The sequence below is a fragment of the Corythoichthys intestinalis genome, chromosome 3 (genome assembly GCF_030265065.1).
Source record: "Corythoichthys intestinalis isolate RoL2023-P3 chromosome 3, ASM3026506v1, whole genome shotgun sequence".
NCBI classification, from domain to species: domain Eukaryota; kingdom Metazoa; phylum Chordata; class Actinopteri; order Syngnathiformes; family Syngnathidae; genus Corythoichthys; species Corythoichthys intestinalis.
In genome coordinates this window covers 60,799,091-60,813,640 of record NC_080397.1, presented here as the reverse complement: position 1 = coordinate 60,813,640, position 14,550 = coordinate 60,799,091, and the positions used below count along the sequence as shown (strand labels likewise).

Genomic DNA, 14,550 nt, shown 5'->3' with positions numbered 1-14,550 from the left:
AATCCTCCATACAGAAGTTGGAGGTCTCCTTGATTGGCTTGATTCAAAACCAGAATCAAGAAATCGTCAGAGAGCTCCAGTTACTTCGCGCTGAAAACGAGAAACTCAAGCAGGTGGTCGAGGAGAGAGATGTTCGCATCAAGTGGCTGGAAATTTTGGCTGACGATCTCGACCAGTGCCGACGCGCAGATGAGCTCATCATTTCTGGATTACAACTGACGCCTAGCCCAGGGGACACAGTGGCGCAACTGGCAATTGCTAAGCTGAAAGAGTATGGAATAAAAATGGAACCGCTGGACATCCGTCGCTGCCTTCTGCTCCCATCTGGAGTGAGAGGACCGGCGACGGTGCTCATGAAGCTGGCAGACCACAAGACCAAGACTGCCCTGCTTAACCAGCGCCGCCACCTGAAAGGGTCGAAGATTTTTTTTGAATGACAACTTGACTCGCCGAAATGCCGAAATTGCAAGAAAAGCACGTCAACTCAAGAAAGCTGGGAAAATAGCCAACACCTGGGTCTCGGATTGCAGGATCCTTGTCAAGACGCAAGATATGAAGATAACAGCGATCACGAGTCTTGACCAGCTAACTATAATAGCTGGATAACTGTAAACACCACACAGCGGACCAGTATAACAACTCGTGGATGTGGACGGTGAAGGGGAAAAGATTTCGTCATCGCAGACACCATATAATTGTTTGCGTTAGTCTAACACATATATAGTCTAACACATACATATGGTACAGGTTCCCATAGGCACCGTCTAACTGTTTGCATTACTCTAACACACGTAATATAATTAATCAGAAAATAGTATCATTTTCATATTTACGGTAGGACTATACTACTAATATAAAAATAAATAGCACACCATAGTTTACTAGAAGAGATACACAATGCCGTCTTATCACAAGATTGATGCACCAACTCTTGCAATCAGCTCTCCCAGCAAACTCCAAGGACAAAGCGCTTTGTCCTAAAACAAGTACAACCAGCCCGGACAGCAAAGTTAATAGCGGGCGTCCCAATTCGCGCACGAACCTAACCCGCCCGAAACCGGCCACAGAGGGGATGACCCAAAAGCAACACCCAGAAACGCTTTCGATAAGGCCCGCCTCAGCAAAGACTTTAAAAAGACTGGACACTGAGATAACACAGATTTTTGTTGCTCAGAAACATGTAGCCTTGTTTTGGATCCAGAATTGTCCCTCCGTCGTTTGTTTTTGCCTTGTTTTTTACCATTGTCGACGAATAAATTGTCAACCTGTTTTCGGTGAGTGTTCTTCAAACTTTTGAAACATGGAGTTAGTACAAAGGGTTAAAATAAGAAGAGGACGCGCGAAGTTCTGCCTTCCCGGTTGGCGCGCGCGGGGGCAGCGTCAGCCGAGCGGCACTTGTTTTGGCTGTCGCTGTTCCCGAGTGCGTCTTGGCCGGGGGGGGGCGAATTTCAACAACGGTAAGCTGAAATCAATGGCAGGAGTCTCTATGAGAATCTCAAACACACTAAGGATTATCTACTAAAGATAACAAAGGCTCTGACTTTAATTTGCACGAACATAACATGACACGAATATGTCGGGCATCTAAGGGGAGAGGGGGTGTTGCAATTATGATTGACAATCTCCTTGAATGTATTACAATTGAGCTCCTAATCCCCAATTGTAAAAACATAAATTTCGGCTGTGTCTACCGAGCTCCTGATTCAAATGTCTAGTATATAGAAAAGATACTGTATAAAACGAATAATAAATATGTTTTTGTTGTGGAGACATTAATCTTGGGATAAAATATGTACAGCATGTTGTTTGATTTTATACATACATGTTTGATGAAACTGTTACAGAGACCTTTGCGTGCGCCAATTGTTGCCGCTACTCACACCAGCTGTGATAACACATAATCACTTTTGCCACACACATAGCCACAACAAAATGTTCCACAGCAAACAGATGCAAAAATGTCAGGGACATGACTAAGCCATAACCTTGTACGGCCTGAAATTAATTGAGCTGCTTAACTGGACGCTAGGTTACTAAACTCAGATTGTTGATTGTGTTATTGTACAGTTTTGATGTATGTTCCATGCCTGAATGTGCGTCTTTAGTTGTATGGTAGACGGGAAACTGATAAGCATATGCTTCATCTCGTCCGCCTTTGTCTTCTTCTTCGGTTCCTTCGGGCAAATCATATCACATTTTGTAATTGTCAATGATTGTCAATGATACCGATGATGACGACAATAAAATTCCATTCCATTCCAAAGTCAATGTAAAGTAAGTTTCGCCGTGGACATACGCGGAAAAGTTTTGGTGTCAGAAAAGCGCAGAATGTGCAAGGCAGACCTACACATGTCTGAAAGAACACCCAAAGAACACTGGGTACAAAAAATATATTTTTTTTAATTTGACTTATTAGTCATGTTTTCCAGCCCCAAGTTACTACTTACTTATAAAAATTAGTGTTCACAACAGGTTGATAAAAATCAAATTTTGTTCACTAATCATATTTAATTAAAGTTGTATAACAGCATTTACAGTGCATGTGCCTTTGAAAGTGTACTTAATTTATAATTTGTTTATAATAGTCTTTCTTCCCTCCCCCCACAGAGTGGACTGACACCACTCCATCTTGTAGCACAGGAGGGACACGTTGGCATTGCGGACATCTTAGTGAAGCAAGGAGCGTCAGTCTATGCAGCCACACGGGTACGGTTTCTAAAATCGATCTTTTCGGATCAATCAGAAGACTGATTCTGATCTCTAGAGCTCAGCATTCTCACAGATTACGGACTTACAATAGCCTTGACACACTGTGCTTGCACTTAGTTACTTTACACAAAGTCATGGATGTTTTGTGCACTACTGACCTAGATCAGACCTTGGAATAATGACCTTCTGACCAGCACTGGCAATATCTTTATGAAGACTAAATAATATATAAAATATTTTTATTTTAATGTGTACAGTACCGTAACACACACACCTTGCGGGTAGAACATGTGAGCAAGAACATCACATTGTTTCTTCAGTTCCTATGCTGGCGATGAATTTTCACGCAAGTCATAAGTAACCCTTTAAGTACTGTATACCTGATTACCCCCTAAATATCAAAGTAACTATCCAAAAACATGTATTATACGTCAAATTAATCAAAGAAAGATGGATTGGATGGATGGATGGATGGATGGATGGATGGATGGATGGATGGATGGATGGATGGATGGATGGATGGATGGATGGATGGATGGATGGATGGATGGATGGATGGATGGATGGATGGATGGATGGCCGTTTACCGTTTCTCTGCCTTGTTGAAATGTTAACTGGCGTTCACCCCCATTCCCAGCTAGAGATGTCCCAATCCCATATTTAGATCGGATCGGACGCCGATATGGGCAAAAAAATGCGCATTGGTATCGGATCAGATCACGGAAAAATTCCGATCCAGACTTCCGATCCAGTTTTTTAAAAATCCGGTCCGGGTTTTCCAGCCCACCGATTTACATAATTCATTCCAGTTTTTGCTTCGGTTTCCCTAAAATCCGGTCCGCATTTTACGGCACACCTTCAACACACTACATTTACATTACCGTCTCCAAATTTACCGAGAGACTTTATCGATAAAAATGTCAGCTGTGTGGGATCATTTCACCTTAAAGGACGACAAAGATGAAGAGGCAGAGTGAAACATATGCCACAATAAAGTCAAGCGTAGTGGTAAAGCTGTAAGAAGTTTTAATACAACCAACCTAATCAAGCATTTAGCGAAATACCACCACAAACAATATGAGGAGTATGTTAAGAAAACCGAAGACAGAAAGAAAGGTCCTACGCAACTAACACAGGCACAAACTTTTGCAATGCGTGACAAACTGGCACTCGCCAGTCCCAAAGCCCAGGGAATAACAAGAGTCATTGCCGAAGAATTCATTATGGATGACGAGCCATTATCTCTCGTGAGTAAAGACGCACCATCCAACACTTAGAACCACGGTACAACATGCCCAGCCGTCATTACATCCTTGAGCGATTCGGCCGTGGAAGATGTGAGAACGATTCACAAACATCCAAATTCCGATTATTGAAATACAGTGCCTTGCAAAAGTATTCAGCCCCCTTGAACCTTGCAACCTTCCGCCACATTTCAGGCTTCAAACATAAAGATATAAAATTTTAATTTTTTGTCAAGAATCAACAACAAGTGGGACACAATCGTGAAGTGGAACAACATTTATTGGATAATTTAAACTTTTTTAACAAATAAAAAACTGAAAAGTGGGGCGTGCAATATTATTCGGCCCCCTTGCGTTAATACTTTGTAGCGCCACCTTTTGCTCCAATTACAGCTGCAAGTCGCTTGGGGTATGTTTCTATCAGTTTTGCACATGGAGAGACTGACATTCTTGCCCATTCTTCCTTGCAAAACAGCTCGAGCTCAGTGAGGTTGGATGGAGAGTGTTTGTGAACAGCAGTCTTCAGCTCTTTCCACAGATTCTCGATTGGATTCAGGTCTGGACTTTGACTTGGCCATTCTAACACCTGGATATGTTTATTTTTGAACCATTCCATTGTAGATTTGGCTTTACGTTTTGGATCATTGTCCTGTTGGAAGATAAATCTCCGTCCCAGTCTCAGGTCTTGTGCAGATACCAACAGGTTTTCTTCCAGAATGTTCCTGTATTTGGCGGCATCCATCTTCCCGTCAATTTTAACCATCTTCCCTGTCCCTGCTGAAGAAAAGCGAGCCCAAACCATGATGCTGCCACCACCATGTTTGACAGTGGGGATGGTGTGTTCAGGGTGATGAGCTGTGTTGCTTTTACGCCAAACATATCGTTTTGCATTGTGGCCAAAAAGTTCAATTTTGGTTTCATCTGACCAGAGCACCTTCTTCCACATGTTTGGCGTGTCTCCCAGGTGGCTTGCTGCAAACTTGAAACGAGACTTTTTATGGATATCTTTGAGAAATGGCTTTCTTCTTGCCACTCTTCCATAAAGGCCAGATTTGTGCAGTGTACGACTGATGTCCTATGGACAGACTCTCCCACCTCAGCTGTAGATCTCTGCAGTTCATTCAGAGTGATCATGGGCCTCTTGGCTGCATCTCTGATCAGTTTTCTCCTTGTTTGAGAAGAAGGTTTGGAAGGACAGCCGGGTCTTGGTAGATTTGCAGTGGTCTGATGCTCCTTCCATTTCAATATGATGGCTTGCACAGTGCTCCTTGAGATGTTTAAAGCTTGGGAAATCTTTTTGTATCCAAATCCGGCTTTAAACTTCTCCACAACAGTATCTCGGACCTGCCTGGTGTGTTCCTTGGTTTTCATAATGCTCTCTGCACTTTAAACAGAACCCTGAGACTATCGCAGAGCAGGTGCATTTATACGGAGACTTGATTACACACAGGTGGATTCTATTTATCATCATCTCTCATTTAGGACCACATTGGATCATTCAGAGATCCTCACTGAACCTCTGGAGTGAGTTTGCTGCAATGAAAGTAAAGGGGCCGAATAATATTGCACGCCCCACTTTTCAGTTTTTTATTTGTTAAAAAGGTTTAAATTATCCAATAAATGTTGTTCCACTTCATGATTGTGTCCCATTTGTTGTTGATTCTTGACAAAAAAATTAAATTTCATATCTTTATGTTTGAAGCCTGAAATGTGGCGAAAGGATGCAAGATTCAAGGGGGCCGAATACTTTTGCAAGGCACTGTATGTCAAGTAAAGTTGAAGTAATACACAGCGCGGTCTTCGGGACGCAATGATTAACTGACAGCATTGCGTCCCGAAAGTAAACATAATGCTTGTCATAGACCCGGGTAATGCCAATGCTTAACTCACGGCTTTAGCTCAACTCATGCCGCTGGATAAAAAACACAAGAATACCTGACCGCTGCTGACAGCCGCTACAAACTACGTCAACGTTGTTTTACTGGAGATAATAGATATCATATGTATATAGAACTAGATGCAAAACGACAGACTCGACTGCGTTAGCAACATTGAAGTATTGAAAACCAGATGCGTTAGTAAACAGCCGCCATCTTAAAGCAGAAGACTTCCCTAGTTCCCTGTTGTGAACCTTCCAAGCGAACCTAATTAACTTTTTATCTAAAATACTCCTAAAACGGCAAAATCTTGACTTGAATCTATTTTCAAAACAGTTTTAAAACTTTCACATGTCGAAAGTAGACAGAAGGGAAATCATGGAATAACTGCAGACGAGACACACGTCATAAAGTCGAAATCATAATAATTTGCAAGTACAAAATAGGAATGGCTTTAATATGATTAGTACTTTGTTTAAAAACAATTAATTGAGACCATGATCATAAATACTGTATATACAATTAGTGAGCTGAATATGCACGAAATGGTGAGCTCTACTAAGGTCAGGGGTGAAAGTGGCTAGAATTTCTTGCCGGAACTCCCCACTGTGAAGGTTGCCACGAAGCCAGAATTTTTTTTTTTTTTTTTTGTCTGGGTCAAACCTCTTAAACTATTGAAATGCAAGGAAAACTGTTTTAGCACAGTTATTTCTATAACGCATATAAAAATTGATTTCATTCAAAATTGTATTTTTTCAATGATTTGCAAAATAAAAGTTAACAAAAACAGCTATCCATCTCCTAATTTTTATTTTCCCTCATTTCCTTACATACTTAATGCCAAATCTCAATTTTAACTACTTAAGAACATCGGATGTATATTAAAATTGAAGTTAATGTAAACATTTATATGTTATATATATTATTAATCATAAGGAAATTAATAAGTAGCCTGACATAAATGAACAAATAAGGGCTGTCAAAATTATCGCGTTAACGGGCGTTAATTAATTTTTTAAATTAATCACGTTAAAATATTTGACGCAATTAACGCAGATGCCCCGCTCAGACATATTTAAATGACAGTACAGTGAAACGCTCATTTGTTGCGTTTTATGGAGTTTTGCCGCCCTCTGCTGGCATGTGGGTGCGACTGGATTTTATAGGTTTCAGAACCCATGAGCATTGTGTAAGTAATTATTGACATCAACAATGGCGGGCTACTAGTTTATTTTTTCATTGAAAATTTTACAAATTTTTAGGGCTGTCAAAGGATTAAAATTTTTAATCGAGTTAATTACAGCTTTAAAATTAATTAATCGTTAATAATCGCAACTTAAACCATCTATAAAATATGCCATATTTTTCTATAAATTATTGTTGGAATGGAAAGATAAGACAAGATGGATATATATATTCAACATGCGGTACATAAGGACTGTATTTGTTTATCATAACAATAAATCAACAAGACGGCATTAACATTATTAACATTCTGTTAAAGCGATCCATGGATAGAAAGACTTGCAGTTCTTAAAAGATAAATGTTAGTACAAGTTATAGAAATGTTATATTAAAACCCCTCTTAATGTTTTCGTTGTAATAAAATTTGTAAAATTTTCAATCAAAAAAATAAACTAGTAGCCCGCCATTGTTGATGTCAATAATTACTTACACAATGCTCATGGGTTCTGAAACCTATAAAATCAGTCGCACCCAAGCGCCAGCAGAGGGCGGCAAAACTCCATAAAACGCAACAAGTGAGCGTTTCACTGTACTGTCATTTAAATCTGTCTGAGCGGGGCATCTGCGTTAATTGCGTCAAATATTTTAACGTGATTAATTTAAAAAATTAATTAACGCCCGTTAACGCGATAATTTTGACAGCCCTACAAATTCGCACATTGACGTGTCTCATCATTGTCAGACTCGGATAACTGCAGCAGCTGGGGAAACCTCCATGCCGTCGGTGGAATAAAATCAATAATAAATATTGGTGGAAACAGATGACGCTACACAAGCACTTTATTATTCTTGTTATTAACACTTGTGTATGTAAATCTGATGTTGGTAGATTGTTTTCTTCTTGGAGATGAAATGCATGTGTGGCAGCTTAGCATTTCTTTTTTTTTTTTTTTACATAGCGTTTTGACAGTTGCGGTCATATTTTCGGAATCAAAGCACTGTGTACCGGAACAGCATTCCGGCCCTGAATCTTATACCGGAACTGCGTTCCTGTCCGTTCTGGCCCACTTTCACCCCTGACTAAGACTGAAGTTCAGTCATTCATGAGATGTTCGGCATGTTAAAAGTCTGCTTGTATGTGTCATCTCAGATGGGCTACACACCTCTCCATGTAGCGTGTCACTATGGCAACATCAAGATGGTCAAGTTTCTGCTGCAACAACAGGCCAACGTCAACAGTAAAACACGGGTGAGCTCCTCCTTTGGGTTGTGGAATTCAACTGCAACATTTTATTAAGCCGTAGATTAACATTGCAATTCTAGCACTGATTGCCTAGTATTTTTGTATACAAGGCAAGGCAAATTTATTTTTATAGAAAAATTCAACACAAGGCAATTCAAAGTGCTTTACATTACATTACCATGTTATTAGCAAAAATATATATATATTTTTTTTTTCCTTCAACATATGGCGGAAAACACTCAGGTGACTTGAAGTTCCGCTCTGAGACCCCCAATTTGGCCAAATTTCAAGAATTGCCACGAAAAAAAAAGACCCGGAAGTAAAAAAAAAAAAAAAAAAAATAGGAAAAAACACATAATTCCACTTTTTTATACGTGCGTTTTGCAGGTAAACAATGGCAACAATGGGCCGTGATCACCCGTGGAGCAGGTTAATTGAGTTTTACTTTGAAATAAGCCTAAAATATAATGACATAAGATCAATTCTCGATATTAAGCACTGTTTCCAAATAAGCAGAAGACATTTGAAGTGAGTTTTAAACTCAACCGGACTATTTCGTCGGAAAACGTTGTGATTTGGCGGTCCTTGTTGACTTCATTCGCTTTCCAAAACTCAAACTGACCTGGAGGCACAGCTATCTTCCTACATTTTTTTTTTTGCTTTGATGTTAACTTTTTTTTTCCAAGTTGTGCTTTTTTTTTTTTTTTTTCTTTGACGTAAAAAAAAATTTTTTTTTTGCTTCAGCCTCAACTTTTCCTTTTTACATCCGGGTCTTTTTTTTTCCGGGGCATTTTTTTATTTATTTTTTTTACTTTTGTGTTTTTTTTTTTTTTTTTTTTTTTTTTTTTTTTGCTTTGACAGAAAAAAATCTTTCGTGTCCCTTTAGGGGCACTATTTTTTTTTTTTAACGTCAACTTTTTTTTTTCTTCTTCCATGTCACCTTAGGGGCTCCGTAGGGCGCCGTTTGTAAAGCAGCACATGCTGAAAATTATGACATTTTCTCACATTTAGCGCCACACAGTGTTTAAAATGGTGTGAAATTTTTAGAGTCACTTTTTTTTTTTTTTTTCTTTGCACATTTACAACATTATTTAGCAACTTCAATATTTATTTTTAAATAAGAAGTTTTGGACCTCAATGTTTAAATCCAGAACTAAATATTTAATTTAAATCTTAAATTTACATCCTATATTCTTAATGATAAATCAGGTAACGGTCAGAACTAAATATTTAGTTTAATATGCAAATTCACATGACTGGAGACCGGAAGTAACAAAATAAAAGCTGGTGGAGCAGCTCAGACTGTCTGTTTACATTGCTTGAAAATGAATAAAACCTACTCAACGGTAGCAGTTTGTTCTTAGACATGAGTCATTGTGATAATAACAATATATAGGTAAAATACATATTTAGGAGAAACTATTTAAAGAGTATTTTGTGTGCGCCAGCTTTTATTTTGTTACTAAACTTTAAACTAAATATTTAGTTCCAACCGTTTCCAGATTTAGCATTTAGGATATAGGACAGGGGTGTCCAAACTTTTTGCAAAGGGGACCAAATTTGGCGTGGTAAAAATGTGGGGGGCCGACCTTGGCTGACGTCCTTTACGTAGAACAATATATTTAACACTAGAAAACCCAGCAGAGGCCGACTCGGCCTTTCCCAAGACAAATACCCCTAATATTCTCCTAATAAATATCCCCCTTCTCACGACACAAACTCAGCCTGTTTCTGTCTTTCCTCAAAGTTTTCACACAATTTCTTGTACTAACATCAGACACAATGACCACAATTCATGCTCCATGCCCATGATTCAGTCCTTCTAAACTATAGACAGAATTCCTGCTTTACACTCAAATTGCAGTTCTAAAACGCTATTTCAAATCAATGTACACATTTGGGCCATTTTTTTTTCAGTTTTTGTGTGTAGTTAAGGAGAAGTGACTTAAAAAAATTTTGTAAAAAGTGCAAAACTCCATAAATAAATGTAAATAAATAAATGAGACTATTAGGAGTACCAGAATTCTCTAGGACTTCGCAAAAATTAGGAAGCCATTCAGTGTGTCACATTTGCTTTAATTTTTTTTTTTATAAATAATTTCAACAATCTCGCAACTAGCCTTTGCGGCGTTCTCTTTCGACTCTCGGGCTCTTGCTAAATACTACTGCTGTACAATTAAACTAGCTTCAAGTTGCTTCAATTTCTCGCTGCGTATCTTCCCTGTAATCTTATCGTACATGTGAGCGTGTCTTGTTTGGTAATATCGCCTCATTGAAATCTTTAAAAATAGCGACTATCTCTTTGCCAATGAAGCAAGAAACAGTTGTTGCATATTTTAGTGAAGAAATAGTCCAATTTCCATCTATCCTTGAAGCGTCGGCCGTCACAGTCAACTTTTTTTGGTTGACTGTCACCATTTTAGAAAATTGGAAGTAGAGGATCACACGGAGTAATATTGCTTAGCCCTTAAATACCTGCACCATGAAGCAATTATCAGAGAATCCCAAAATTTGAAAAATAAGGTCCTAATGAAAACCTTTTTTTCAAATTTATGAAAAGAAAAGTCAAAATGAATATGTGTAATAAGCGCTCCAATGTCTATAACCCATGCTAAATCATGTTTTTTTTTTTCTCATGGAACCTGCAGATACATGTGTTGACTTGCATCCATATTTTTTTTTCCAAAAAGAAATGTCAAAATTCTAAATTAGTCTGAAAATCATGAAGTTTTAGGTGTATCAAATGGGATACATTTGGCAATAAAGGGTTAAAGTGCTGCTGCCTTTTAGTAGGTAAATGAGGAGCAGGATTTCGTTTTTAAGCTACTTCACATGCTGGTTGCAGTACTGCCGACCAATTTCTTAAGTCTGTGTGTGGGCCAGATGTTATTGATTTTATGACAAAGGCTGGGGGCCGGATGAAATTTGACCACAGGCCGCATTTGGCCCCCGGGCCGGACTTTGGACGTGACTGATACAGGATATACATTTAAGATTTAAATTGAATATTTAGTTCTGGATTGAAACATCCAGGTCCAAAACTTCTTATTTGAAAATTAATATTTAGGTTGCTAAATAATGTTGTAAATGTGCAAAAAAAGGTGACTCAAAAAATTTTAACACCACGTTTTCAACAGTGTGGCACTAAATGTGAGAAAATGTCATAATTTTCAGCATGTGCTGCTTTATAAACGGCGCCCCATATGTACAGTGCATTTGTATGTGTGAATAGCTGTACAGCTGCTAACATCTTTAGTTTATTTAACCTCTAAGCATTATTACAGTGTAATTATTTATGTATATGCAAATGAGGAATGTTGCAGAGGCTTCCTTTGCAGGTTTAGGGAAGGTCAAAGTGAAGCCTGAATAAAAGATGTGTCTGGAACATAGCCAAGTGCATACTGATCACATTAATCTATATGTAAAATGCTTCATAAACATAATGTAAAGCTCATTAATTTCAATTAGGTTTCTATGTCCGGGTAAAAGCAACATTTTCAAATATATGAGTGTCCATTACCACAAGGGGAGGCCCTAATAAATATGCGTTTTAAAGAATAGTTGTAAGTGATGTGATGCTTGAAGGATAGCAATGTTATGCATCATTTAGGGAATAACATTAGTCGGATGTCATTTATCTGCCGTTAATGCCTTAAGGAAGTCGGAAATAAAATGAGTGTCTCTTATCTTGTCCAGCTTGGTTACACTCCACTGCACCAGGCCGCCCAGCAAGGACACACAGACATTGTGACGCTGCTACTGAAGCACGGAGCTCAGCCTAACGAGACGACAACGGTGAGCGTGACAGCACCTTCTCCCCCCTTGGTGAAACATTGTTACCTCGAGCGTTTCTATCCATTAGAATGGGACATCAGCACTCGCCATCGCCAAGAGACTGGGCTACATCTCTGTGATTGACGTGCTCAAGCTTGTGACTGAGGAGACGGTTTCCATGGTGAGAAGTTTTGAAATCTTGGTCCAACACGAACATTCTGATAGACTGTCTAATTCTCATTCTGTACTATTCAGACAACTACAGAGAAACACCGTATGAGTTTCCCAGAAACAGTGGATGAGATACTGGATGTGTCTGAGGATGAAGGTACGACTCCAAAAGGAGTCAATTAAGTAGCAAATAATTACTGACTTAAAGTCTTGTACTTTGTTTTTTAGGACTTGCCCAGCTAACCTTAGGTATGCATGCCTTTTTTTCTCCCTGTGTGCCATTGGTAGATTGCTGTACCGAAGTACAGTATGTCTCCATTTCAAGCTCACCCTCTCTCTCCATTGTTATCTTCCGCTCTCTCGTGTCTGTAACATGCCTCTTTCACACATACCTAAACACCGTTAAAATCCCGGGATTTAAATAGTTAGCCCTTGTGTGTGAAAGCAATTGCCCGGGTTGACTAGCAAGGAGGACATTAAACGGGTCATGTCTTCGTATTATGTCCGGGACTTTCCCGGAACGAGGCATGTGTGAAAGCACACATTTGATTTAGTGCTTCGACGATAAATCGAGTAATTCGATTAGAAAAAAGATTCGAATGAAATTTTGCTGCTTTGAGAATTCGTTTAATTAAAGTGGCGTTGTTACTGTTTGTTTTGAACGTGTTTACGTTTAGTTTTTTTGATTTGGGTGGATACACTGCCCTCTAGTGGCAAGAGTAAATGTGACATAACTCATTTGACATGGCTAAATCCAGCTGCTCCCTGTTAAGATCAACATAAGCTTTTGTTTGACTTAATGTTTTATTAATGCATTTGTAATTCAGCCTATAGGTATATTTAGCCATTTTTTGTGGAAATATGTGTTTGAACCATTTGTTAAGAGCATTGTTAAAAAAAAAAAAAGAAAAAAAGTAAGCATTTGATAGCATTTAAGCTAGCGGACTTAGCTATGTAAGCTAGCCAATTGTTCTTTTGTTGTACTTTTATCCTCATTTATTAATTTTTTGTACCGTTTGAGGCGCAACTCAGGTATTTTAATTTTTTATGTTCCTTATCCAATTACTCAATTCTTCTTTTTTTTTTTTTAACCTGTCCGGTTGGTCTGAACAGTTTTATTGTTTCACATTGGAGTATGAAATACTCCCATTGTGATCATTCAACATACCTCGTTTATTAAGACAAAACAGCGAACAAGAAGGGGTTATGGGGGAACAGAAGAAAAGAAGGAGAGAGAGACAGAAGAAACACCAACAACAACAAGAAATACATTGAACGCCTACTCTAACTATGAATATGTTGGTGCTATCGTCAGCTAGATGTATTTCCGGTTGACACCATGTGGGGGGCCTGTTGACCAGGGAAAGAAGGGGGTGGCGTGTACACAACTCAGCTCTGTGATCTAGAAACCAGTAATCGTTTGAGTCCCTTGTGAGTGTAAGCCCATTGGCAACCGACCCTACGCTGCCCCATCGCCAATCCCGGCACCGAGGCCCTCCACCCGAGGGCGCCCAATCACATCCAGCCGCGCGCAAACCCCATCAAACGCAGACGAGCGGAGACGCCGTGCTGGCGCTAACCCAGGGCAACGGCCCCCACCCAGCCAGCCCGGGAAGGGAGGGCTGGCAGGGGAGGAGGAGTCAGCGCAACCCATCCCTCCTCCCGCGGCCCAGTCCCCCAGGGATCCAGGGTGGTCCCCCGGTCCACCCGCGCCTTCATAAACTTACTCAATTATTCGAATGAACTAGTTCATTGATTAATCGACTACTAAAAAAATCAATAGTTTGATTCCCGGGTCACAGCACGAAGGCTGATGACGTAAATATCATGGCGTCGTCACTTCCTCTTTCTTCGCAGTAAGACAAAAAGTGGTCAACAATTATCATAATTATCAACATGGCAAACAAAATGGCAAAATTAAACTGAAAACATAACAGAATTCAATTGCTACAGGATCGTTGAGCCAAGGAAAAGAGTCTGTCGTCCATCTTTGGAAATGTGTGGTTTATTTTGCTGCCAATGTTAAAGTCCACAACTGCGGAAAGCAGAGACAACAACGGAGGGATGCCTTCAAGAACACATCCTGATCGTGGAAATAACACAATGGGTCTGTGACAGTAGATTGACGGGGATAAATAATACTAAGTGGTAGGATAGAGCTGATAAGACAACAAAATAAATATACAAAAATTCCAGCACAACGTAGAGGATTTCAAAACAGGGGCTTCAGAAGAACAAGCTAGCAAATGCACAAAATTTAAGAGTACAAGGTGTCGAATGGCTCTTGGGTCGCCTGGGCTTTAATACAGTTTTGATGAGCTTGAATTGGCTGCAGGTACGACGTCGG

At 39.4% G+C, this 14,550-nt stretch overlaps 1 protein-coding gene across 7 annotated transcripts in view; it reads left to right on the top strand.

Moving 5' to 3' along the window:
- ank1a (ankyrin 1, erythrocytic a) overlaps nucleotides 1–14,550 on the top strand; it is a 283,424-nt gene that overhangs the window by 188,096 nt on the left and 80,778 nt on the right. For all 7 annotated transcript variants that reach the window (XM_057831859.1, XM_057831858.1, XM_057831857.1 and 4 more), the window contains 6 exons: nucleotides 2,608–2,706; nucleotides 8,166–8,264; nucleotides 11,955–12,053; nucleotides 12,121–12,213; nucleotides 12,288–12,360; nucleotides 12,432–12,452. In XM_057831859.1, the coding sequence (XP_057687842.1) occupies nucleotides 2,608–2,706; nucleotides 8,166–8,264; nucleotides 11,955–12,053; nucleotides 12,121–12,213; nucleotides 12,288–12,360; nucleotides 12,432–12,452 (484 nt within the window). The remainder of the gene's footprint in view (nucleotides 1–2,607; nucleotides 2,707–8,165; nucleotides 8,265–11,954; nucleotides 12,054–12,120; nucleotides 12,214–12,287; nucleotides 12,361–12,431; nucleotides 12,453–14,550) is intronic.